Here is a 27,766-nt window from a genome sequence, read left to right on the forward strand (position 1 = left end):
TTCACACGTACCACCTTGTGTACCTGTCAGCAGTCCCACGATCATTAGGTACTATTATTTTCTCCGTTTGTAGAAGAGGAAAACTGAAGAACAGAGAGGTTAGGTGACTTATCTAAAGTCACTCAACTAGCAGGTAGCAGATTAGGGTTTTGAAACTAGTTTGGTCTATGAGGCTGCCACTCTGTGGTACTCAGCCTCTCATTCAATCCTCTGTCCACCCAGCTGAGGATCAGCAGATGTGTGCTCCGGGGCTGGCCCCAGGCTGGGCTCAGGATCAGATGTGAATGCACCTGGGAAGTGTGTTGGGTGGACAGGATGAAAGCTCAGATAAATGCAGCCTGAAGCCTTGCTGCTGCCTCCCTCAGAGTCATAGGTGCATGTTTAGGCACTGAAGTCAGTTTCCTCCACCAGTTAGGTTGGCAAAGACTGTGTGATAAATGCCCAGGGCTTAGGAGCGTTTGTGGGAACAGACACTGTCGTTAGGAACGGAACTGGTATGAGCTGTTGGAAGGTAATTTTCAACTGAAACTGAAGTAATTTTTCGGTGTAAATTGCCTGTGCCCTTGACCTCAGAAGTTTCATAGGTAGGAGTGTGTCTTCTTGATAGAATAACACATGTGGGCAAAGATGTTTTTTCTCAAGGATGTTTATTTCAGCAACGTTTTCAGAGCAAACATCTCCTGATCATCATGTGGAGTTATGTTGTGATATCTACTGCAGACAGACAGTGGACTAGTGTACATCCAGCAAAAGGAGGCAGGGCTGCAGAGGGTGTCGTGGAGCAGTCTCTTAGTTATGTCTAACTAGGGAAAATCGAACACAAGCAAAGTGCCCCTACTTATTGTTTCTGAAGGAGAGATACTTGCATGCATGCACACACCCACTTACACACGTGCTTTTACATGCCTAGACCAGCTGGGCTTTTTCTATAAAGGGCCAGATAATATTTTAGGCTTTGAGGGCTAGACATTGTCTGTTGCAGCTGTTCAAGTCTGCCATTATAATGCAAAAGCAGGGGCTTCCCTGGTGGTCCAATGGCTAAGGCTCTGAGCTCCCAATACAGGGGGCCTGGGTTCGACCCCTGCTCAGGGAACTAGATCCTATATGCCATAACTAAAGATCCTGCATGCCTCAGCTAAGTCTTGAAGCAGCCAAATAAATAAATAAATATTTTTAAAATGCTAAAGAAGCCCAAGACCAAAACATAAATGAGTGGGCATGGCTATATGCCAAGAGACCTATTTCGTGGATATACTGAAATGTGAGTTTCATATAATTTTCATGTTTTTCATACGGTCTTCTTCTGTTTTTCTTTCAACCATTTGAAAACATGCAGAACATCTTAGCTCCTGGACTGTAAAAAGCAGGCCATGGGCTGGCTTTGGCCCATGGACCATAGCTTGCTGACTTCTGGTGTTGATGCTTCCTGCAGGAATACTCAAGAACCCAGAGCAGTGGGTTGTCTTGGGGGAGGCAGTTAGGAAGAGGAGGGTCACGGGTTAGAGAGGGACTTTTACTTTATATCCTTTCACGATTTTTAAAAACCATCTAAGAGACTTCCCTGGTGGTCCAGTAGTTAAGAATCCACCTTGCAATGTAGGGAATACAGGTTTGATCTCTGGCTGGGGAACTAAGATCCCACATGCTGTGGGGTAACCAACCCCACACACCACAACGAAAGATTCTGCATGCCGCAACTAAGACCTGACACAGCCAAAAAGGAAAGAAAAAGAAGAAATACTGACTTAGAGAAACACAATGCCAGTATTTATACAAAATAAATAAAACTCATCTATTTATTACCCTAAAAATCATAATGTTAAGGAGACCCTTGTGAATTCTTATAGAATCAGACCTTTATGTTTAAGAAAATGCTGGTTTCCTTGCTCAGACAGTAAAGCGTCTGCCTACAATGTGGGAGACCCGGGTTCGATCCCTGAGTCAGGAAGATCCCCTGGAGAAGGAAACAGCAACCCACTCCAGTATTCATGCCTGGAAAATCCCACGGCCCAAGGAGCCTGGTGGGCTACAATCCATGGGGTCACAAAGAGTCGGACACGACTGAGCGACTTCTGTGTGTGTGTGTTCCCCTTTCTACAGGTAGAGATTAGATACTCGATGTGCTTGTGCGTATTGTTCAGTCGTGTCTGACTATTTGTGACCCCATGGACTGTAGCCCACCAGGCTCCTCTGTCCTTGGGGATTCTCCAGGCAAGAATACTGAAGTGGGTTGCCATGCCCTCCTGCAGGGGATCTTCCCGACCCAGGGATCGAACCCAGGTCTTCTGCATTGCAGGTGGATTCTTTACCATCTGAGCCACCAGGGAAGCTCAAGTATACTGGAGTGATTAGCCTATTCCTTCTCCAGGGAAACTTCCCAACCCAGGAATTGAACCAAGGTCTCCTGCATTGCAGGCGGTTTCCTTACCAGCTGAGCTACCAGGGAAGCCCAGATATTGGATGAGGTGCCTTTAAAAAGTAAACCAAGTGCCAAGATGGTATCTCCAGAGGAAAACAAAAATTCAAAAATAAATTTACCCATATTCTAAGCACCCAGATACTAGGTAGAACTGGTGCTTGGGGCTCTTGGAGTTTGGAAGGGAGATGCTAAGGAAGTAGAGTACAGTCTGCATTAAGATTCTTTGCTTATAAGGTGACAGTGAAAGGTACTCTAAATTGGCATAAAAAGGGCATTTATGGGCTCATGTTACTGAAAGGTCAGGAGTTGGCCTGGTTTCAGATATGGCTTGATCCAGAGTGCAAACGAGGTTGCCCAGATCTGTGTTGGTTCCATGATCTGGCAGATCCACCCCTCAGGGTGGCTGCAGCCTTGCACACACCATGTTCAAGGGCAGCCGGAGCCACCGTCCCTCTCTACCCCACAAGCCCAGCTGATTTGCTCCTTGTGGCTTGTTGGTTCTGATGGGGCTACATACATATTCCCAAACCAATCACTGTAGCCAGAGAGAGGAAGGTTTCTGATTAACCAGGACTAAGGCACATGACTGCCTCTGGGGCTGGGGGTGGAGTTAACTCGGCCTAAACCCGAGAGCACAGGTGGTCCTGTTACTGAAGGATCAGGGCATGGTTCCGGATGCCCCAGATACCCCAGATGTCCACTGCAGGGATCCTTCTAGGCCTGACCATGTCCCAGGATGGCTGTGACTTGAAGCTTGGCTTGAGGTCCAGGGAGGGCAGACAAGCTGTGTCTAGCCTCTAACCTGTGGTGTCCCCTGGCTCTGCAGAGTGCGTCGATGATGATGGAGAACAGGCCTGGATTCTTGAAGCTGATCATGACCCTCGCGTTCAGCACGCTTGGCCAGCGTGCCTTCATGAACCGCACTGTTGGCGAGATCATGTGGGGCTATGACGACCCCTTAATCCACCTCATCAATCAGTACTTCCCAAACTCGCTCCCCTTCAAGGGCAAGTTCGGCTTATTTGCTGAGGTAAGTGTGGCCCAGTGAGAAGTTCGGGGCCTCTGTCTTGTCCTCCACTGACACAGCCTGGAAACCAGTTACCAGCTTGCTTTTGGAGCTGGCAGAGGCCCCAGGAGCTGTGGGTTGTCAGTGACAGAAAACCTAACTTAAACTGGCTTAAGCCAAAGTCAGTTTCAGTTAAATTCTATTTATTGATTTATTGGTTCATATAACTGAAAACTGTAGGGAGAGAGATTTAGGTACAGCTTGATCCAGGCTCAAATGATGTGACTGGGGCTGAGCTTAGATGGTTGGAGGTTGGTGCTGGAAGAAAGGGGAATGGCTGCTGGGGAGGCAGGTCAAAAATGTCAGTTATTGCTTTGCTCTGAGTTGCCTGCTTTTTCTTAATCTTGATCCAACCTAGTGGTGTCAGTGATTGGGATCCTGAGTCATGATCTGATGTAGAGTCAGATCCCTGACCTCTGATCCCTGACCTTGGCTCCCTCAATCACAGATTGTAAACAGCCCTCTGAGTTGCGCCAGCCTGAGTTTCCTTTTGGGGCTCTGCTGATCCGGTGTTGGGGGTAGTAGGAGGGAGAAATCATGATTCAGTTACAGGCATGTGATAGCTGCTCAGTAGATTTTTGAGCAGGATGACAGGTTCTGGGTGTGTGGGTAAGTTGACAAGTTTAAGGTAATTTAAGTGACATGATTCTTGTCGAAGCAAATTGTAAACTGGTAAACAAATGAAAATTATTACAAATTGAGTCACGTGCTTATAAACTATCTTTGGCTCGGTATAGTGGAAATCCCAAAGCAATAGCCCAGCAGTGTTGGTGTGGTGGCTTTCCCACTCTTTAGGGGTCTAGAATTCTACTTCTCTGCTCTCCCCACCTTAGAGTGTGGTTTCCATACTCAAGATTACTGCATGGTCCAAGAGGCTGCTGGGGCACCAGCTGTCACACTCACTTTCCAGGTAGCAGCAGGAAGGAAGAAGTGGTAGGGGATTTAGGGGCAGTCGGGGGAGTTGAGGACAAAGCAGCATGTCCTGGCTGTCTCCCTCTTTGGGAGGGAGATTTCCTCCCAAAGCAATTTCCACTTGCTTTCCATTAGCCAGAACTAGACCTGTGGCCATACTTAGCTGCAAGGGAAGCTGGAAGATGTTAACTTAGAGTTAGTGTGTTGATGCCCTGAGTAAGGTTTAGGTTTTGATATGAAGGAAAAAGGGGAGAATGGACTCTGGGTAGTAACTAGAAGTCTCTGATACATTTTGTTATAATTATTGTAATAGATTCTTTTGGGTGAGCATTTATTAATAATAATAACAGCAATAATAAAAATAAAGGCTAGCATTTGGAGATATTACTATTTCTTAGGCACTGTCCTCAACAGGCTTTACACATTAGGTCTTTTAATATTCCCAGTGTCTCTTTGTAGTGGTCTCTGTTACTGTCTCTTTATACTGGCTGAAGTTTGGGTTTTTTGTTTTTTTGTTTGTTTGTTTTTTTGAGTTTGGGCTCTTGAAGCTCTGAATGGACAAATGACAGGGCACACTGATATTAGGAAGCTAGAATAGGCTTTGAACTTAGGCCTTGTTGGCTTACCCAGTCAGTAATCAATGTAGCTATTCAGCCGGTAAACAACCCTTATTGAGTTTCTCATGGGTGCTGTACCTTACATTATACAGCGTCCTCAGAGGTAAAAGGGTGCTTTCTAAATTTTACCCAGTGGTCACTCATTTTTTTGTGTGCGTTTTGTACAGTTTTGCTTTGAATTAGAAATCTTTTTCTAAGAAATTCCCTCAGGGTGCCAAAGCCTGGACTTTCTGTCTGGAAAGAACTTAGTAAACATCAAGTCCTCTTTGCCTGTATGTTTCAGGATAGGCAGGTTAAGCAGCCCCCAGATCTCCATGGCTTGGAACAGCGAAGGTTTATTCCTTACTTGTATGCTAGGTCTAGTGTGGGTGACCAGGGCTCCTCTGCTCTTTGTGGTCACTCAGGGACCCAGGCTGAGGGAGGCTTCTGCTGGATACATGCCTCTCCGGTCTCGATAGCAATGATGGAAAGCACAGTGACGTGTGCATGACCAGCCCTTAAAGCTCCCACCCGGAAGTGACATTATCATTTCTCTCCTTTCTCATTGATTGTTTTCACTGATCGAAGAGGTCACGTGGCCATGCTTTCTTGTAACTTGGGGAATGGGATGGGGTGACCCTACCATTCACCTGAGAGGAGAACCAGACTCTCCTGGAGTCAGGAAGGGAAAATGGGACGTTTTCTAGGACGGACGTGGTCTTCAGAGGAGTGTTCCTCCTAGAAAGCCCTCAAGTCCTCCTCTCCTCGACTCCCCCAGTGCTGGACTTGCAGCGGTGAACGAGACAATGAAGCCCTTGTTCTCTGGGTGAAGGGGGAGCAGCCTGTGGGTGGGCCTGAGAATTGACTCCCCATGTCCTTTACCTCCATCCTGGGGCTTAACAATGTCATCCTCTGCTGTTGTCTGCAGCTCAACAACTCCGATTCCGGCCTCTTCACCGTGTTCACAGGGGTCAAAGACTTCAGCAGGATCCACCTCGTGGACAAGTGGAATGGGGTCAGCAAGGTGAGGGCCAGAGGCGACAACCATCCTGTGCAGGGACCGGGTGGCGGTGGCAAGGGCCAGGATCCGCCGCCCAGAGCACCTTCTTCCCTTAAAAACAGGAGTTGGGGATTGACATGTACACACTGCTGTATTTAAAACAGACAGTCAATGAGGGTCTCCTGTGTGGCACAGGGAGTGCTGCTCAATATTCCTTAATGACCTAAATGGGAAAAGAATCTGAAAAAGATTAGATACATGTGTATGTAAAATGGAATCCCTTTGCTGTACACCTGAAACTAACACAACATTATAAATCAGCTATCCTTCAGTTAAAGAAACAAACAGAGGAGGGGACTGCATCTGTAGGGGAGATGCTCTTGAGTCCCGGACCTTATCTGTGTTTAAGGCTCAACTAGGACTTTCTAGGTGGCTTAGCGGTAAACAGTGCGCCTGCCAAGCAGGAGATCCCTGGAGGAGGAAGTGGAAACCCGCTCCAGTACTCTTTCTTGTTTGAAAAATCCCATGGACAAAGGAGCCTAGTGTGCTGTAGTCCATGAGGTTGCAGAGTCAGACATGATTGAGCAAGCAAGCGAAGCCTCAGGTAGGATGTTCCTGGCGGCCCGGTGGTTAAGACTCTGCCCTTCCACTGCAGCGGGGGTGGGTTCGATCCCTCCTGGGGGAAGTTCTGTCCATATGCCCCAAGGCATGGCCAAAATGAAACAAAAGGAAAACTAGTTCTTGGTTTCCAGTGGGTGGGTGGAGCATATGATTTATTTAGCTTTGGTGCTTCACTTACAAGAATGCTTCAAAAATATTACCATCCATTGCACTGAAAGACTGTTGAATTAAAAAAAAAATTGCGCTAGAAACACAGGAAGACATTCACATTAAAAAATAAAATAATAGAGACAGATATAAAGTGCACTTTGTACGTCTTCACACACCCAGCCCCATTCCCATCCGAACTACAGAGGAAACCCACCGTTATCAGTATTGGATATATGCTTCCTGTGTATTTTTATCCATTGAGGTGTGATTTTTTTTTTCTTTCTTCTAGGAGCAGAATGAAATCATACTATGTGCATTGTTTTGCAACTTGCTTTTTTCACCTGAGCGGCCTTTCGGCATTTCTCATGAAAATGATTATGTAGTGATGGTGCCCACACCTTCCAAATACTCATCAGGGTGATGGTTACAGAGACGGGAGGGCTGGGGACAGATTATCCCCCATCAGGGCCCGGACTGACAGGAATACCATCGCAACCAGTAATAACCATTCTGAATGGACCCTGTTGAAATTCTCTTGGGCTTGCTTTCTCAAGATAAAAATGTACAGGGACTTCCCTGGTGGTCCAGTGGTTAGGACTCTGTGCTTCCACGACAGGGGGCCCGGGTTCAGTCCCTGGTCGGGGAATATACAGCGTGGTATGGCCAAAATGTGTGTGTGTGTGTGTGTGTGTGTGTGTGTGTGTGTTGTTCTTGTTTAGTCTCTGAGTCATGTCCAATTCTTTTGTGACCCCATGGACTGTACCCACCAGGCTCCTCTGTCCATTGGATTTCCCAGGCAAGAATACCTGAGTGGGTTGTCAATTCCTTCTCCAGAGGATCTTCCCGACCCAGGGATCAAACCCGTGTCTCCTGCATTGGCAGGTGGATTCCTTACCACTGAGCCACCAGGGAGGCCCAATATGATGTACATATATGTATACACACATACACACACACGCATGAACATATGCTTAAAAACCTTCTACTAGGACAGATGGGTACAAAGTGAGAAGTCTGTTTTTTTCTGTCCGAGTGTCACTCTCCAGAAGCAACTACTGTTTTGCAATCTCCTGGTAGCTACCATTATGATTTTAAATATTTTACTTACGGGACTACCTTCTCACTTGATCTGCTTTGACGACGTGCCTGCCCACTTCCTGTCTGAGAGGCGATGATGTCTGTCTCTCGCGCTCACTGTGCTCCTTGGAGGTGTGAGTGACAGGTCCGTTTTACAGATGAAGTTACTGAGTCCCCAGCAAAGTTGTACATTCAGGGATACACAGTCAGGGAATGGGGAGCTGCCATCGACAGTCCCTCTGGCTGGCTGTCTACACAGCCTGATCTTCTTGCACCAGGACGTCTATCCAGGAGGACTGGCTTCTCTCAGCTGGGTGGTGACTTCACACGTGAAGTCGGAGCTCTAAGTCGCCTGGGCAGTGTCCAAGTCTTTATGAGTCCTTGCTTGACTAAGAGGCCATGTTTAAATGCTTCCCCACAGGTCAACTTCTGGCATTCCGATCAGTGCAACATGATTAACGGAACTTCTGGGCAGATGTGGGCACCATTTATGACCCCCGAATCCTCGCTGGAATTCTACAGCCCCGAGGCCTGCCGGTAATCGCCCTGATGTGTGACATTCCGGGCCTCCTTCTGCTTTGCGGATGCTCAGAGCCGAACCAAGTGGCTTGTGGTGTGTGCTTGGAAAGTGCCTGGCTGCATGTCCACTCGCCCCTGGCACCAGCTTGAATTCTCTTTGGCTGCTCCATGAAGAGCCAAACTCCAACCGCTGGTGCTTTTGCAAGGCTCAGGGAGGCTGCTGGCGGTTGTTGAGGCTTGGTGGTGGTGATGGACAGGAAATGGGCAAGATGGCAAGGGGCCGTGGAATAAGGCAACGAAGGGCTCCCTGTGCCAGCTGCCCTGTTTCCAGTTGGGTGCTGAGAGGCCCGGATGCCTCTCGCAGCCCCTCCGCTTTCCAGAGTACAGCCTCGGAGGTCAGCCTGGGGCTTAACCATTCCAGTGGCCCCAGCAGAGGGGCGAGAAGAGACAGCGGCTCCTAGAGCCTTTCTCTGGGTGTTTCCCTGTTCTCGGCTCCTCTGTTGAGGCCACTCTGGAAAAATCCTTTGCTTGGGATTTTACTGATGTGAACTCAGGAGACCCACCTGCCACCCTAGCAGATCTTGACACAGCCCTGTCTGCACGAGGCGCTGGGGTCCCGGCAGGGACAGGATGGCCGGGTCCTTGGTCCCTGGGGATTGTGTCCTGGCAGGGGACTCAGGCCCATGGACCCGCAGGGGAGGGTCAGAGAGTGGAGGTGTTTTTGTTCTGTATGTGTTCACTTCCTGAAATTAGAAATTTCAACTTAGAGAAGCGTTCCCAGAAAGTGCAGTTTCCTCTGCATTTGTTGTTGTTTAAAACGTCACTAAGTCGTGTTCGATTCTTTTCTGACCCCATGGACTACAGCCTGCCAGGCTCCTCCGTCCATGGGATTCTCCAGGCAAGAGTACTGGAGTGGGTTGCCATTTCCTTCTCTAGGGGATCTTCCCGACCCAGAGATTGAACCCTCGTCTCCTGCATTTCCTGCTTGGCAGGCGGATTCTTGGCAGGCAGAGCCACGAGGGAAGCTGTTTCTCTGCATTCCCTTCTCCAATTTCCCTGATTGTTTCTTTTGCCCCATCAGCTTTATCCTCCTCACTTCTCTCTCTCTCTCTCTCTCTCCTTCCCTCCCTCTCTTCTTTCTGTATATTTTTTCTGGACCCCTTGAGAGTATGTTGGACACCTAAATACTTCAGTGGGTGTTTTCTAAAAACAAGGGCATTTCCTTATGTAACCACATCACACCACCATAATGAGAAAATTTAGCACTGACTTGATGCTATTGTCTAGGGTGATACTCTCCAATAAAAATATAATACAAGTCCCATCCACAATTTTAAATTTTCTAGTGGCTCCATTAAAGAAAAATCAGTTAAAATCATTTTAATGATGTTTTATTGGACCCAGGAGATCCAAAATGGTATCATGTCACAGTGGGTAAACAAATGTAAAATACTAAAGGTGGACTTGCCTGGGGGTCCAGTGGTTGAGACTGCACACTTCTACTACAGGGGTCACGGGTTCTGTCCCTGGCCAGGGAAGTTCCACATACTGTGCAGTGTGGCAAAATTAAAAAAAAAGAGAGAAAAATATTGAAGAGCTGTTTTCCATTGCTCGGGGGTATCAAGCCATAGGAATCTGGAGTGTATTCGACACAGCCACATCCCAAATTGGACTGGCCCCATTCCAAGGGCTCTAAGGCCATGTATGCTGAGTGGACCCTGTGGATAGGACAGGTGGGGTGGTTCTGATCCACAGGCCACGTTCACGTTTAGAGGCACCTTTGAGAAATAAGGCAGGGTGAACAGAAAGAGGGTGAATGGGGGTGGGTTATGGTGCTGCTCCCTGCGGAGGTGACAGCCGAAACGGGACCTGAGTGAAGAACTGAAGTCTGATGTGGGAATAAGAGAGAGGAACGTTCCAGGCGCTGGGAGCAGCAGGTACAAAGGCCCTGGGGCAGGAGGGAGCATGTTGGAGGAATGGCCAGGAGGCCCATGGGGTGCAGTACACGGTGTTGTTGGGTTATTGTTCAGTCGCTAACGTCGTGTCCGACTCTGCGACCCCATGGACTGCAGCATGCCAGGTTCCTCTGTCCCCCACTATCTCCCAGAGTTTGTTCACATTGATGTCCATTGAATCAATGATGCTGTCTAACCATCTCATCCTCTGCTGCCCGCTTCTCCCTTTGCTTTCAGTCTCTTTCCTAGCATCAGGGTCTTTTCCAGTGAATCAGCTGTTTGCATCAGGTGGCTGAAGTATTGGAGCTTCAGCTTCAGCGTCAGTCCTTCCAGTGAATATTCAGGGTGGATTTCCTTTAGGATTGACTGGTTTGATCTCCTTGCAGTCCAAGGGACTCTCAAGAGTCTTCTCCAGTTAGCAGGGGCTGAATCCTATAGAAGCTCGTGGCCATGGTGATGATGTTGAATTTTATTCTAGATCAGACTGGAAGCGGTTACAGTCTTACGTGGGGTTGTGATATATTTTGTCCTTGTTTTAAAGCTTGTGGAGAATGGATTGGTGTAGGTGGTGGAGGCAGGGAGACGCATAAGGAGGTTGTAATTTGCCAGGGAGAGATGGGGCAAACTGGGACACGGAGGGGTGGCCGTGCCTGTGGGGAATGAGTTTACTCAGGCCACCCAGTTCTGGTCACTGCCTTCTGGGATGTCACCTACATCATCTGTCCCTGCAGGTCCATGAAGCTCGTCTACAAGGAGCAGGGGGTGTTTGGAGGCATCCCCACCTTTCGCTTCGTGGCTCCCAACACCTTATTTGCCAACGGGTCCGTCTACCCGCCCAACGAGGGTTTCTGCCCCTGCCGGGAGTCCGGAATCCAAAACGTCAGCACCTGCAGGTTCAGTATGTGTCATCCCTGATGGGAGGGCAGGAGGGTGTGGCCCGGGATGAGGGCTTTATCTGCCTCTTTAATTCCTGGCCTCTGTACCCTCGATAATTCCATTAGTCTAGAGATAATGAGGGCGGCAAGAAGATAACTCAGAAAAAAAAAAAATGCCATGTGTATCTGTTGCTGTCGTAATAAATTCCCACAAACTTGGTGGCCTGGAATAGCACAGGTTTATGATCTTAAGCACTCCAGTGGTTCAGAAGTCCGACACAGGCCTCCCCATGCTAAGGGCCAGGTGTCAGCAGGCTGCATTCCTGTCTGGAGGTGGAAGGGGTGGCTCTGTTTCCTCACCTTTTCCAGCTTCTAGTTTTTGTTGTTCAGTCACTCAGTCGTGTCCAACTCTTTGCAACCTCGTGGACTGCAGCACCCCAGGCTCGCCTGTCCTTCACTGTCTCCCGGAGTTTTCTCCAATTCATGTCCATTGAGTCGGTGATGGTATCTAACCGTCTTATCCTCTGCCACCCCCTTCTCCTCCTGCCCTCAATCTTTCCTAGCATCAGGGTGTTTTCCAGTGAGTCAGCTCTTCACATCAGGTGGCCAAAGTATTGGAGCTTCAGCATCAGTCCTTCCAATGACTATTCAGGACTGATTTCCTTCATTATTGAATAATTTGATCTCCTTGCATTCCAAGGGACTCTCAAAAGTCTTCTCCAGCACCACAGTTTCAAAGCATCAATTCTTTGGCACTCAGCCGCCTTTATGGTCCAACTCTCATGTACAGATGGTCCATCCGTACATGACTACTGGAAAAACCATAGCTTTGACTAGATGGACCTTTGTCGGCGAAGTGATGTCTCTGCTTTTTAATACCTTGTCTAGGTTTTTCATAGCTTTCCTTCCAAGGGGCAAGCATCTTTTAATTTCAAGGCTGCAGTCACCATCCGCAGTGACTTGGAGCCCCAGAAAAGAAACTCTGTCACTGCTTCCAGCTTCCAGAGACCCCTAGAATTCCTCGCTCAGGGTTCCCTTCCTTCGTTTTCAAAACCAGCAACATCACAGCTCCCCTGATCCCACTCCTGTGGTCACATCTCTTTTTCTGATGCTTTTGTGCTTCACTTTTCTAGTTTTAAGGCCCTGGAGACTATATCTGGCCTACCTGGATAATCTAGGCCACACTCCTATTTTAAGCTGATTAGCAGCCCTCATCCCTCCAGTAGCCTAATTCCCTTTGTAACCTTTGTAATCCACAGGTCCCAGGGGTTAGGAAGCAGACATCTTTGGGAAGGGCATCATTCTGCCTCCCCGGCCATGATAGGTAGCTTAATAATGAGGCGTCGTAGGGAGGACCTTTCCCCTCATCTGGGGAGGAAAGGAAGCTGGCAACGGCCTGAGTTCCATGAAATCTTGTTCAGCGTGGGATTTCCCTGGCTGTCCAGTGTTTAAGGCTCTGTGCTTTCTGCTTCAGTGGGGCTCAGGTTCGATCCTTGATCAGGAAACTAAGATCCAGCGTGCCTGTCACATGGCATGGCCAAAAAACTACAAAAAATAAATTAATTAATTAAAAAAAAATCTTGTTCCGTGGTGTGCAAAAATCTTGTTCCGTGGCGTGCAGTTACGGGCTTGGGTGTGGTCCCTGGCGCTGCCACATTGTCCTCTAGCATCGTCAGTGTTTCCTGGTTGTGTGCCAGTCCTCGAGGCACCCCGCCTCACATGCTTACTGTGGAGACTTGGATGTCAGCGCAATTGGCCTCTCCTGACCCTCATCCAGGTCACTGGCAAGCCCGGCCTTCAAGTTAATTCCTGAGTCCTTCTTGTCTTCCTGCTGCCTCATGGCCAGGGCCCTTCAGTTGGCCTTCCTCTTGCATTGTGGCTACCCTCTGTGCCACCCATTTCTCAGACTTCCCAGTGTGTTCCCCTCATGTGGCTATTTAAATTGAAATCAGTGTCTTCCCTGGTGGTCCGGTGGTTAAGGCTTCCACTCCAAGGGGTGTGGATTCGATCCCTGGTTGGGGAACTAAGATCTTGCATACAACATGACATGGCCAGGAAAAAAAAAAAAATCAATAAATTGAAATTGGTTTGATTGAAATCAAATTAAAAAGGTGAAGGTGAATCGCTCAGTCGTGTCCGACTCTTTGTGACCCCGTGGACTGTAGCCTACCAGGCTCCTCCGTCCATGGGATTCTCCAGGCAAGAATACTGGAGTGGGTTGCCATTTCCTTCTCCAGGGGATCTTCCCGACCCAGGGATCGAACCCAGGTCTCCCACGTTGACGGCAGACGCTTTAACCTCTGAGCCACCAGGGAAGCCCCAAATTAAAAAAGCAGTGCCTTATTGCACTGGCCATATTTCAGATGGTCCCCACCCACATGTGCTGAGTCGAATGACTGTCCCATGGGATGAACAGTGCAGAAAGAGAACATTTTCATTATCGTAGAAAGTTCTATTGGACGGGGTTCCAGCCAGCCGCCCAGGGGGCCTTTCCGAGACTCTGATTGGCACCCAACCATTTGCTTTAAATGTCTGACCCCTGCACCATGCATGTAGAGTGAAGTCCTTACGGGGGCCCCAGTGTTGTCGGGATGTGGCCTCTGCCGGTCTCTCTAATGTGACTTCTTCCCGTACTTTCCCCTTACCTATTCTTTAGCCCCGCTGCCTTTGCCCTCTTTCTAAGATAGATCTAGTTTGGTCCTGCCTCAGGGCTTTTGTATCAGTTGTTCCCCAGGCTGCTGTAGATCTCTATGGGTCTTTCCCTCACCCGCTCCTGGTCTGTTCCAATGCCACCTCCTCCAGCAGGCCCGCTCTGATTTCCCACTCTAAAGTTGCTCTCCCCACCCCACCTCCCAAATACTCTATGTCTTTTCACCCTTTATTGTCTTCCTGGTGCTCATCACCCCTGGAAATCACTGAAAGTGTGTCCACTGGGCTGTAAACACTGTAGGCAGGTCTGTGTCCTCAGCTTCTAGAATTGTTCTTGGTATGTAGTGGGGACTCATGCAGTGGGTAAACATATGGATGTGTGGGTGTATCCTACTTAGGAAATTGAGGCTCAAGGCTGGGGTGTGACTGAGCTCACAAGGCTGGTAGGACAAGAAGCCATTCCTCATCTTTCTAGGTCTTGTCTTTTGGGGCCTGTTTGATTAGAGCCACGTTGTCAGCTGGCGATGGGGATTCGGGAGGGGTTGTTTGCAGGAGGGTTGGGAGGCAGGACTGTCAGCAGGTTGGGTGGTTTCCCCAAGTTCAGGCAGAATAAAGTACTTCATGGGCAACATGTTTGAAGCTGGGACCTGGAAGTGCCCATCTCTGGCATGGCCTTTCCTGGCCCTCCTGCCCTTTTCCTCTGTTTGCTTCTTTCTTCACTGGTGTCTGTGGGAATTTCTGCTTGTAGGTGAGCTGACAGTGCAGAGACCTGGTAGGCTGTGTGCTACACAGTTGCCATAGCAAGTGGCAGACGCTATACCAGCCTGATTAGGCCGAAAAGGGAACTTCTTGGTTTATCTTTGTATTAGGCATGGCTCCAGAGCTCGGCTGTGGTCCGAAGCTGCCTTTTGCCATGGGCCAGCTCGATTTTCCTCTGGATTGGTTTCATTGCCAGGGAGGCTTTCGGCTCCAGGGTCCAGGCTCACCTCCTCCCAGTGGAAAGGGGGCCAGTGGGTCCTCTGTATTCCAGCAAAAGTCCCAGAGTTTGCTGTGATTGGGCTGGCTTATATCACATGACCGGCTGTGAACCAATCAGCGGCCAAGGGTGGGCTATGTGGATTGGGCAGGCTGTATCACATGCTCAGCCCCTGGTTCCAGTGAGTGGAGCCAGCACCCACATGGCAAGAGGCTGAAAGTAGGGGAGGGGCTTAATTGAAGCATAGGTTCCAGGAGGTGGTGCCTACTGGGCAGGCAGAAACAACATATCCGTCCACTGCCAAGGGCTAGGCTTGAAAATTACACTGCTTCATCTTAGCACATGTGCCAAAAAGAACTTCAGAAGTGCAAGGGAATTATGTATGCATTATGTAAATGCAATTTTTTCTTTTACATTGAAATAGACATATATACAAGAAAGGTACCCAGCTGACACATGCACTTTGAAAGTCCGCAGAGGGATGGAGGAGGAGAGCAGGAGTGATCCTCTCAGTCGCTGGCCTCACTTCCAGCACCGTGGCTTTGCCTGCCTTTGGTTTTTATGTAAATGGCGTCATAAAGCATCTATTTCTTTTTCTCTATTTCTGGCTTCTTTCACCCATTTTCGAATCGGTGAAGGCCGTCCCCATTGTTGTGAGTGCTCTTTTCATTGCTGTGTAGTATTTCAGTGGGACTGCACTTCCATTTCCTTACCTCTTTTACTGTTCATGGTCACCCAATAAGGTTCTGCTCATAGATCATTACCCTAGTATTGCTAGGAACGTTCTCATACATGTCTTTGGGTGCACTTGTGTGCGTATTTCTGTGGTATTTTATCTGAAGATAAGAAATACCCACTCATTTCCCTTTCTGGGTCTTGAGGAGCTCTTGGGCTCAGAGAACTGTCTCTCCTCCAACCTCCGTGCTGTGTAAGGTCCTGAGACTTGCTCACTGGAGCCCCTTAATTGTAATCCATGGTGATCCTGGGCAATTAGCTCTGGTTAGATGTGTCATAAAGCTATAAATTAATTACCACTTATTACCTGGGCGTTGTCTCTCTCAATCTGTTTGGAAATAAAATAGAAAAAAGACGTACATGCATACATGCTATTAAAAAACCAAGCAAGCTGAAGCAAGAGCAGGTGATGGCAAATTGGTCTAGCCCTTCTCAGTCTCCCCCCAGCCTTGCAGGCATGATGGAGCTTGTTTGAGGTTCATCATTTTCTAGGGCCTGGCTCAGTGACTGCTTCCCTTACCGGGGGGGAGGGGTTCCTCTTGTGTTTGCTCTGTTGATTTCCTCTTACAGTAGAGATGGGAGAATGGGAAACAAGGTTTTTCAAATTGTGAAACCTTGTCCTTGGTGGTGCCAAAGACCCCAAATGTCCAAGGAGGCAACTTTAAATAAAATTGACTTACATGGTACGAGGGGGTCTTCTGGGGTGGCTCAACTGGTAAAGAACCCACCTGCCAATGCAGGAGATGCAAGAGGGGAGGGTTCGGTCCTTGGCTCGGGAAGATCTCCTGGAGAAGGAAATGGCAACCTGCTCCAGTATTCTTGCCTGGAAAATCTCATGGACAGAGGAGCCTGGTGGGCTACAGTCCATGGGATCACAAAGAGTCGGGTACAGCTGAGTGTGTGCACGCGTGCAGATAGGGTGAGATAGGGCTTCTGTTTTCCATTCTTTTTGTCCTTCTGATTATCTCCAGGAGAAAGTGTTGGTGCTAAGAGGGCTTGAGTGCCTTTCTAACACTTATCTGTCCTTTTTGACAGAGAAAGAGCAAGTTTTAGGGTGCCAGCCTCTTTTTTTCGTGTAGGTAACAGTCTCTGGATAGAATCTACAGCATTCATTTGTTCACATTGTATTTATTCCTGTATTTATTTTCTAATTCCGGCAAGTGTGTACCAGTTATGCTTCAGATAGCAAGCATCTTCAAAATATAGCTGTTGAAATAAAGCAATAGCAGCTGCTTCAAAGAAGCACATGATGTAACAGTGCAAGGGGTATCCAGATATGGCAACACATCAGAGAAATACTGGGAATAATAAGTTAATGTTGAGAAACTTGAAGGGAATGGATGGAAAAGGACTCTGGGACAAATGAAGTCAGACAGCAGTGAAATCCCAGCTTTTATTTTAAACCGGTGCTTGGCTTTGCTAAGAAAAGCAGAAAGAATCTAGACATTTGAGGTTGCCAGACACACATAAACAGGAATGTGGGTCACCTGGCTGGCAGTTGATGGGCTGCTGCTTTTAGGGGAGGAGACCTTGTGAGTTTTGTTCTTTCTTTTTCTCGCATCACAGTGAAGTTCCTGTAATATCCAGTTAACCATTTTAAAGTTTACGATTCGGTGACATTTAGGACATTCAAAATGTCATGCAGCCTCCACCGCAGTCTAGTTTTAGAGCGTTCTCATCAACCCCAGAGGAGCCCCTGTACCCCTTAGCGCTCACTCCCCGTCTTTCCTCTCCCCGGCCCCTGTCACCGCCAGTCTGTGCTCTGTCTCTGTGATTTGCCCATTCTTGACCTTTGCCAGGTTCTGAGAGAGGCTTATTCTTTTCCTCCTTGACTCATTGTCCATCAGGCTTGTTGTTTGTTGTCCTGAGCACATGAGGATGCCCTGGTGTTTGCCTCGCTTGGTTGGTTGATGGAGAGGTTCAGCTTCGGGTATCTGGGTGTGAATTCCTCACTCGGAGGGACCCGAGTCAGTGTCTGTTTTCACACACTGGCGTTCATCCCACAGACCAGCTGCTGGGAGAGAAGGAACGAAGCAGGTGTGTCTTCTCCCCTCCCGTGGACGTTAGGGAGACCTGAGGTGTGCACACCCGAACAACTCTGATCATTGCATTGCCTGCAGAAGACAGTCCGGGTTGCTTGGCTTGGCAATCCAGAGGCCCTTTCTCTCACCCAAGTTCAAGTCTTTGTATCCTCAGTTTCCATCATTCCCTCCAGGCACTGTCTGCTCCATACGCACTGTGCATTTTCTCACCTCCTTGCATTCGCCTCTGCCATCCCTTCACTGGGAATGCCATCCCCTGACCTCCTCTGCCGGCATCTTTGAGCCAGCGTCTTCTCCTTGCTTTGATTTCTCCCCCTTTACCATTCTTATGGCACCGAGCTTGTCCCTTGCTGGGTGGGTTCCAGTTCCTGGTGCCTCCTGGGTGCTTGGTAAGTAATTACACGCTGAATGAGTTCTGTCTAGTTATTGCTGTTTGCATCTTGTCATCATCACGAGGTGGGTGCACTGCGGGCAGTGGCTGTGTTTTCATCGCCTGTGCCTCCCTTCACTCAGCTCAGGGCATGCATGATATGAGCAGGTCTCTGGAAGTGCAAACGTGCTGCCTTCATCTGACACCCCCTCTCTGCCCCTTTGCTTTCCAGATGCACCCTTGTTTCTCTCCCATCCTCACTTCTACAATGCTGACCCAGTCCTGGCAGAGGCAGTGTCTGGCCTCCATCCTAACCCAAAAGAACATTCCTTGTTCCTGGACATCCACCCGGTGAGCCCCTGCCTGTCAGCCTGTGGGTGGGGGTGGGGGGAATTTCTGTTTGGGGCACACTTAACTTTCTCCTCTCCCTGCCAGGTACCAGGCTGTTCCAGGGTGGGGGGGATGGGAAGCCTGGGTTTCTTTGGCATTGATAGCTTCTAGGCTATCAAGTCATCAAAGTTTGCCCCGACTCCATAGTGCAAGGACTTCATTATCTCTTTATAAGGGAATTGTCTCTATAAAAAGATCATAACACAGTAAATTAATTAGGAATTATCAACCTGTAAATTAGCCAGAGGCAGCCCTCTGGCTGTGCCGACATTCCATAAAGATCTTTAGGTACCGACAAGAACCTGGAACGTCTTGCAGATAAACTGGGTTCTGGGGAATTTGTCCTATGTAATGTTTTGTCTACAAACAGGGACCAGGAGGATATCAGACCTACACGTGTGACCCTCCCTTGGGCATGTCTTTACCCTATTGCTTCTTCTCTTAGGGCCTCCATTCACTGTAGATTTGCCCATTTGGACTTGGTGGCTTTATCGTTAATTAAAAAAATTCTTTGGTCTCTGTTTCTGGAGTGGACATTCATGGTCTCCCCCCATAGGCCTTTTTGGAAGCCCTTCTTCTTGATGCTTTTTCATGCTGTTTTCCTTGGTACTACTCAGGTTTTCTTAGCCACTGACTCAACCCACAGCCCCTAGCACTCCACCTTCTAGCTCTTTCTCTTCTTTTTTCACTAAAAATCCAGACTGGGAATTCCCTGGCTGTCCAGTGGTTAGGACTCCATGCCTTCGCTGCTGAGGGCATGTCTTCAATCCCTGTTTGGGGAATGAAGATCCTGAAAATTATGTGGCTTGGCCAAATTAATAAAATAAAATAAAACTGGGTTAGTGAAGTCAGCCATGACTGCACACACTTCACATTCATATTTCTAGAATGCTCATTATGCTCCGGACATAATCCTATTCATCCACATGCACCAACTCATTTAATTTTCACAATAATCAGGGAGGTGGGCATTGCCATTCCCATTTTACAGATGGGTAAACTGCAGCCCAAAGAGGTTAAGTGCTCCAGCTAGTAAATGGGGTTCTTGGCTCCATCAGGGAAAGAGCTGTTCTGTCTTGTTAAATTGCTTGAATTCTAGCGGTTAGCACAGAAGTACTTGTATCTCAGTAAACATGGGTTTGATTTACTGAGATCCTAGTGGTTGAGAGTAAGTAAGGGATAAGGCTGACTTCAAACATAGGTCTTCTTTTTTAATTAAAATTTTTTTTTATTATTTCAAAACATTTTTTCTTTAAACCTGAGTATCCTTTGTGTGTGTCTGTTTTTAAAAAAATTAGTATACTTTGGGTTTTTTGTTTGTTTGTTTGACCATACCACGTGGGATCTTAGTTCCCTTGACCAGGGATCAAACCCTTGCCCCCTTCAGTGGAGGTATGGAGTCTTAACCACTGAATCTCCAGGGAAGTCCCTACTTTGTTTTTTAGATTAGTTTTAGGCTTACAGATAACCTGAGCAGAAAATACAGAGTTCCTAGACCTCATTTTCCCTTGGCACGAAGTTTATTACAGTTGATGAATGAATGTTATTATTAACTAAAGTCAATAGCTTACATTACACTTCACTCTGTGTTGTTCAGGTTTATGGGTTTTGACAAATGCATGATGACCTGTATCCACCATTCAGTCTCCTAAGAATGGTTTCACTGCCTTCAGAATCCTGTGTGTTCTGTCCATTTATCCCCCGACTACCTTGTACATTCACCGCCATCAAACCCTTGGCAGCAGCTGATCTTCTGTTATCTCTATAGTTCTGCCTTTTCCAGAATGTCATATAGTTGGAACCCTCGAGTATGTAGCCTTTTAAAGAAATTGAAGTATAATTAATAGACCATATTATTCAAGTGACAAGTGTACAATATGTGCTTATGCCCAGCTGCTTCAGTCGTGTCTGACTCTGTGCGGCCCCATGGACTGCAGCCTGCCAGGCTCCTCTGTCCATGTGATTTCCCAGGCAAGAACACTGGATTGGGTTCCCGTTTCCTCCTCCAGGGGATCTTCCTGACCCGGGGATCAAACCTGGGTCTTCTGCATTGGCAGGTAGATTCTTTACCACTGAGTCTCCTGGGAAGCCCCAGTGTGTAATACAGGGATTCACAATTTTTAAAGCTTGTACTACACTTAACAGTTACTTAATTTAAAATATTGACTATACAAACAGGTCTTTTAATACCCACTACCTTCTGTCCTGTATTAACATACAGTTGATGAAGTGACTATTAATGAATTAAGTTGATCATAATTAATATGATTCTATTACATGTTCTAGATTAAATTCAGTCTTTATTGTTAGACATGTTAAGGCTTTTCCATATTGTCCTAAACTTTTAACCAGCTTTTAAAAGGTTTTTATTAGGGACTTCCCTGGTGGTCCTTTGGTTAAGGCTCTGCATTCCCAATGCAGGTTTGATCCCTGGTCAGGGAACTAAGATCCCACGTGCCATGCGGTATGGCCGAAAGAAAAAAACAAAGGCTTTTATGAGAAAGCTAACAAATGGTTTTCCACTTTCTTTTTTAGTTCATTCATTTCACTGCTTCTCTCTCTCTATTCCTTTCTTTCTCTCTGCTGACTTTTCTCTGTTCTCACTGGTGACTTTCATTTTAACGTGTAGACTTCCTTTTTCTCGCCCCTCATTAAGAAAGAAAGTTAAGTCTGGGAGGCTGGAGAGATGCAAAGAGTTGTTTTGCAGCAGTGCATCAGCAGATGCAGAAGTAGGCTTCTCCTAGTTCTCATTGCAGGCCGGAGGCAGACAGGGAGAGGAAGTGGCCTTGGATTTGTTGTTGATTTGGGGAGGATGAACATGGGGGTTGATCTGCTGATTTCTGATCTCATTAGCTTTGAAAACAATGCCTCCTGGCAGCGACTTCTCTGTTGCCTGCTTTTCTGCTTCTGAAACCGGGGGAGGGAAACCCCCGACAGATGTGGGTTCATGGGGCAAGTATCTGTTCTGTGGGGTTGGGATCGGGGGGAGAGGCAGGGCTTTGCTCAAGAAGAGGTGGCCAGACAGCAGCTGGAGGGACAACCAGGGAGGGAAGAAGACGTATTTCCTGGGGAAGGAAGTGGCCCGAGTAGAGACCCTAGCGTGTAGAGTCTGGAGAGCAGGATGTGTCGGGGTCTACAGGATCACCCTCAAATTGGAGGATTTGCTAGAAGGATTCCCAGGACCCAGCAGGTACTCACACTCACTTCTGTGATTTGTCACAGTGAAGGACAGAAAGCACAGTCAGTAAAGGGGGAAGGCACGTGGGGTGAAGCCTGCAGTAACTAGACACAGGCTTCCAGAGCCTTCTCCTGGGAGATCACACAGGGCACACTTCGCTTCCCGTGTGAGGTGTCCTCAACCAGGGACGCCCAGTCAGGATTCAGCGCCCAGGATGTTTACTGCGGGCACCCTCTGCCTGGCACGGACTCCAGACTCCAGGAAGGAAAGCAGGTGTCAGCATAAACTAAACTGTTTTACAAACCCTGTAGGCCCAGGGAGCCTCTCTTATCTGTCAGGGAGAGGTGGGAGCCCCCTGAAATCCAGGATCCCAGAGGCCAGACAGGGGCCACTGTGCCAGGAGGGCAGCCTCAGGCCCACTGGATGAACGCTTTTTCACACACGGGGGATCTCACTCACATCCTGCCAGGTTCTCAAGTTCAAACTCTCCCCGGTCATGGCAGCGTGGCCTTTGGCCAGTTCCTCTGTGCCCTGGGGCCCCAGAAGACCTCAGGATGCCGGGCTATGCTGGAAGATAATGCCTGTTTCCGCTGGTGTCCGTGATAACGACACAGCGTTTATGGCCCTGAGTGTGGCTGTCTTGCATCCCTGACTTTGCCCTTGCAGAAACCCTACGAGGTGGGCAGAGCTGTCTCTACCTTTCAGATGAGAAAGAGTCTCAGCTGAGAAGCAGCAGTCTGTCCTCAAACCTAGGTTCCTTTCCATTCTCATTTCCTTTCTTTAAAAAACTTTATTTGGCTGCTTTGGGTCTTAGGTGCACAGTGTGGGATCCTTCATGGTACACAGATTCTCTAGTTGTTGCACAGGCTCAGTAGCTGTGGCACGAGGGTTCAGTTGCCCCAAGGCATGTAGGATCTTAGTTCCCCCTCGAGGGATCAAAGCCGTGTCACCTGCATTGCGAGGCAGATTCTTTTTTTTTTTTTTTTTGCAAGGCAGATTCTTAACCACTGGACCACCAGGAAAGTCCCTCCAGTCTCATTTCCTGACACCATTCTGGAACCACCTTCCTGTTTTTTGGTCCTAGATGTCTGTCACTTCTCCCGTTATTGACTTACTACTGAAAAAACAAGATCTCATTAAAAAAAAGAATCCTGTGCAAAGGAAGCTTTCAAATTGGAAATTAAAAATTTCACCAGGACTTCCCTGACAGTCCAGTGGTTAAGACTCTGCGCTTCTAATACAGGGGGCACAGGTTTGATTCCTGGTCAGAGAACTAAGACCCACAGGCTGCATGGGGCAGCCAAAAAAAATTCTCTCCAAATGGAGAGTTCACTGGCAGTCCAGTGATTAGGGCTCCGCCCTTTTGCTGAGGTGACCTGGGGTTCGATCTGTGGTCAGGGAGCTAAGATTCTGCAAGCTGTGCAGTGGAGCCAAAAAAAAAAGGAAAAAAATTTTCTCTAAGAAGGTTAACATAAAATTAAACACAAAGAAAACATATCACTAAACTCTGTGTGAAATATCATTGCCTGCCCTTGGCATGAGCTCTGTTGAAATGGAGATTCCATGAAACTGTATTTCAGAGGCACTGGGGACCAGGCAAGTTTCCCCGGTGGCTCAGTGATAAAGAATCCTCCTGTCAATGCAGGAGAAGTGGGTTTGATCCCTGGGTTGGGAAGATTCCCCCGGAGAAGGAAATGGCAACCCACTCCAGTATTCTTGCCTGGAAAATCCCATGGACAGAGGACCCTGGTGGGCTATCGTCCACGGGGTCACAGAGAGTCGGACACGACTGAGGGAGTGAACAACAGGGACCAGGCATGCTTCCTGATTCAGACTTGCTCTTTTAGATGCTGGCAGGAGGGAATGGAGACAGGTGGGTGATTGGAGAAGATAGAGACTTTATCAACATGCGAATCTATTTTATTTTATTTGGAGGCTGGAGGGAGGGGCAATGGCTGAGAAATATCCTTCTGTACTCAAGAATGCATTGTATGAGTGGAAAGATGGAAAGGATTATTTTTTCCCATCCAGAGAGAGTCTGGTTCTCTGGAGGGGATCCCTCAACATTGTGGACATAAGAGACATTTGGAGAATATGTTTTTACCCATCAGGGGTTAGAGTGGGTAGAGGAGACCCCAGCAGATGGGCACTTCACCTTCTTGAATGGGACCAGGGAGAGGGGATTGGACAGGATTCCCAGGGGTCCAGGAAGGGCTAGCCCCTCACTGTGCTTGTTGCCGCAGGTCACTGGAATCCCCATGAACTGTTCTGTGAAACTGCAGCTGAGCCTCTTCCTTAAGTCTGTGAAAGGCATCGGGTGAGTGGGGTCTGGGAGCTGGGGCTGCCTTGTGGTTGAGAGATCGGGGACTCAGGGAGACTCTGGCCTTTTTCTGGGGAACTCAAAGTCTGGGGAGGGATGTGGGATTTGGTCCCTGCCCCTTGAACTCCTGAGGGGAATCTTAGCTCTGAGCTGAGTCCAGACCACATCCTGACACCCCTGCCCTTTTCTCTGTTAACGTTTGTCCCCTGTTAGCCAGAATGTTCTGTCCAAGCTGTTTCTCCCTTGACAGAGTAGCAAAAATTAAATCGTGCCCAAACCGAGTGTTTGAAAATGGAAACTTGGCCAATAGCATTCTCTAGTGAGGCCATTCACCTGGGGGGAGGAAGGGTGTTTTTAAATTATTTTTTTAATTGGAGTGTGGTTGCCTTACAGTGTTGTTTTGTTTCTGCTGTACAGCCAAGTGAATCAGCTATATGTGTATTCTTCCCCTCTTCCTTGGGTTTCCTTCCCGTTCAGGTCACCATGGAGCACTGAGTAGAGTTCCCTGCTGTAAAGCAGGTTCTCACTGGTTATCTAGTTCACACATAGTATCCATAGTATGCATGTCAGTCCCAGTCTCCCCGCCCATCCCAGCTCCCTTCCCGCCTTGGAATCCATGCTTTTGTTCTCTAACGTCTGTGCCTCTCTTTCTGCTTTTCAGATAGATTCATCTGTACCATCTTTTTAGATTCCATATATATGTGTTAATATACAACATTTGTGTTTCTCTTTCTGACTTATTTCGTTCTGTGTGACTGTCTCTAGGCCCATCCATGTCTCTGTAAATGGCATAACTTTGTTCCTTTTTATGACCGAGTAATGTTCCAATATATATATATATATATTCCATACACACACACACACACACACACACCCCACATCTTCTTTATCCATTCTTCTGTTCATGAACATTTGGGTTGCTTCTGTGTCTTGGCTGCAGTGAGCCCTGGGGTGCGTGTATCTTTTTGAATTATGGTTTCCTCTGGGTACATGCCCAAGAGCGGGCTTGCCGGGTCATATGGTGGACAGGGGAAATTTTTTAAGTGCAGGTTTTCTTTTTCTGTGTTTTTGTTTTTCCAGTAGCAGCTTCATCAGGATTTAATTCACACAGTGCAAAACTCACCCTTTAAGAATGTACAGTATAGTAGGATATTCACAGAGTTGGGCAACATCGCCACAGTCAATTTTGAAACATTTCCATCAACCTGCAAAAGAAACCCCGCACCGTTAGCTGTCACTCCCCGTTTCCCTCAGCCTCAGGCAGCCCTTAATTCACTTCCCATTTATGTGGATTTGCCCACTTTGGCCATCTTGTGTGAACCGGGTTGTATCACATGTGACTGGCTTCTTTCACTTGACCTGGTGTTCTCAGGGTTGATCCATGTTGTAGCAGGTGTCAGCACTTCAGTCCATTTTATTGCTGAATAATATGCCATTGCCTGGCAAGACCATGTTTTTATTCATCAACTGGTGGACATTTGGGCTGTTTCTACCTTTTGGCCGTTATGAATAATGCTGCTCTGAATCTTTAAAAAAGTTTCTATCTTTTGTTTTCGGCTGTGCTACGTCTTTGTTACTGTGCTCAGGCTTTCTCTAGCTGCAGCGGGCAGGGGCTATGCTCTAGTTGCGCAGCAGGGACTTCTCGCTGCGGTGGCTTCTCTTGTTGTGGAGGACAGGCTCTAGACGCACAGGCTCCGTAGTTGGGGTGTACTGGCTTAGTTGCCCCTTGGCACATGAAGTCTTTCTGGACCAGGGATGGAACCTGGGTCCCCAGCATTGGCAGGCAGATTCTTAACCGCTGGACCACCAGGGAAGTCCTGCTCTGAATATTTATGCCTGAGCATGTGGATGTCTGTTTTCATTTCTCTTGGGTAGATATCTTACAGCAGAATTGCTGGGTCCTCTGGCAGCTCTATGTTTAACCATTTGAGGAACTGTCAGACTGTTTTCCAGGGCGGCTGCACTATTTCCCACTCCCCCACCAGCAGTGTGGGAGGGCGCCAGCATCTCTGCATCCTCGTCAACTCTTGCTATAACATCACTATAAAATAGAGCTGGTGGCTCAGATGGCAATGAGTCTTGTCTACAATGCCGGAGACCCGGGTTCAGTCCCTGGGTTGGGAAGATCTCCTGGAGTAGGAAATGGCAACTCACTCCAGTGTTCTGGCCTGGAGAATTCCATGGTCAGAGAACCTGGCGGGCTACAGTCCATGGGATGGCAAGGAGTTGGACACAACTGAGCAACTTTCACTCACTCATTCAGGATAGAGCCGGGTGAGGGAGCATGCTGACTGGTTGTTTTGTCAAGGTCTGTACTTAGTGTGTTTGAAATAGTTCCATTAAAAAAAAAAATCCTTCAGAAAGATTCCTGGGCTGCAGGAATGTGAGCATCTGTTTGGCTTTGTGAGATGTCTCTCAGCTGGAAAAAATAACACTTTGTCTGAGTGCACTGGGGATCATTCGTATAGCTCATCTGCACTCCTCTGCTGGCTTTTTTTTTTTTTAATTTAGTTTATTAGTTTTTAATTTTTTGGCTTTGCTAGGTCTTCGTTGCTGTCTCATTGTGGTGCACAGGCTTCTCATTGCAGTCGCTTAGCTTGTTGTAGAGTTCAGGCAGGTCAGTAGTTGTGGTGCTGGCTTAGTTGCTCGACAGCAAGTGGAATGTTCCCGACCAGGGATTGAACCTGTGTCCCCTGCTTTGGCTGGTGGATTCTTAACCACTGGACCGCCAGAGAAGTCCAAGCTTTCCACCTTTACCTTTTGAGTCTGCTCAGAGAGTTTGTTCCTGAAGTGTTTGTGGCTGGTGAAACAGTCCTTAGGCGTCTCCTGCTCAGGCTGGAGTTCCGGAGGGCCCCCCATCACTCGATGCCTGGTCTGCTAACTTCATGCTCAGGGTGGGCAGGTGACTAGGATAGAGGAGCCGGATAGGCTGGGTGGGGACCGGCCAAGGGCCAGTCTCTGTCGAGCACCAGGGGCCTCGGGCTCAGTGTGGCCACGTCCGATGCATTTGCAAATGCAGGTTTCAGAATCTGGATTTTAACATATGCTTTCTCAGTTTCACCTGTTGGGAGTTCATTCTGATTCTTGACAAATGTTGCCCAAGCCAGCCATCTCTCTGGGTGGCTGGATTCTGCCTGTTGGTGGCCACACACTGCTACTTTGATCTCTCTGGGACTCTGTGTCCCCAGCTGTTCAGAGCTGCTGTGGGCTGGGGTGGTGGTCTCAAAGATGGTGTTTATCAACATCCCTGAGGGCTGTTGAGGAACCAGTGTGGGAAAAGTCTAGAAAGCCATCTAGTTGTGACTTCTCTGAGGAACTTCTGTGCTATTTGGTCACAAGATAGAGGCACGAGGGTTGCACGCTCTGTGCATTTAATTGACATCAGTTCTTACAAACTCAGATTAAAGAGGCCAAAGTGAAGGGGGACCCCCCGCCTTGTATTTCTAGAATGTTTTCCATGTCTGTCTCCTCTGTAGGTGATACTGTGTAAATTCATTTCACTGCCCAGCACTCTACTTAATAAGTGATCTTTGAGAATTGTGATTGAGGATTTGGGCCTTTTGTGCCTATCCCCCAAGTGGGTTCCATCTTCCCTCCAGCTGTGCCTTCTTTAAGCAGACTCAGGAATGTGAAGTTACGGAATATTTGTTTGTTCTATTGCTTCCTGGCATTTAACAGTTGCATGCTCAGTCGCTAGGTCATGTCTGACTCTTTAGGACACTGGACTGTAATCCTCCAGGTTCCTCTGTCCATGCAGTTTTCCAGGCAAGAGTACTGGAATGTATTGCCATTTCCTCTTCCAGGGGATCTTCTCAACCCAAGGTTAAACCTGTGTCTCCTAAGTCTCCTGTACTGGCAGGCAGATTCTTTACCATGGAACCACCCACCTGGAAAGACAACAGTAATAAACACTGAA

General features: G+C 48.0%; 1 protein-coding gene across 4 annotated transcripts in view; it reads left to right on the forward strand.

The window, feature by feature from the left end:
* The window catches only part of SCARB1 (scavenger receptor class B member 1), a 93,279-nt gene that overhangs the window by 53,957 nt on the left and 11,556 nt on the right, over positions 1 to 27,766 (forward strand). For all 4 annotated transcript variants that reach the window (XM_052654585.1, XM_052654586.1, XM_052654590.1 and 1 more), the window contains exons 4-9: positions 3,246 to 3,449; positions 5,922 to 6,017; positions 8,263 to 8,378; positions 11,047 to 11,213; positions 18,195 to 18,313; positions 23,774 to 23,847. In XM_052654585.1, coding sequence (XP_052510545.1) covers positions 3,246 to 3,449; positions 5,922 to 6,017; positions 8,263 to 8,378; positions 11,047 to 11,213; positions 18,195 to 18,313; positions 23,774 to 23,847 — 776 coding nt within the window. The remainder of the gene's footprint in view (positions 1 to 3,245; positions 3,450 to 5,921; positions 6,018 to 8,262; positions 8,379 to 11,046; positions 11,214 to 18,194; positions 18,314 to 23,773; positions 23,848 to 27,766) is intronic.

This window comes from Budorcas taxicolor, chromosome 17 (assembly GCF_023091745.1).
Source record: "Budorcas taxicolor isolate Tak-1 chromosome 17, Takin1.1, whole genome shotgun sequence".
Lineage (NCBI taxonomy): Eukaryota > Metazoa > Chordata > Mammalia > Artiodactyla > Bovidae > Budorcas > Budorcas taxicolor.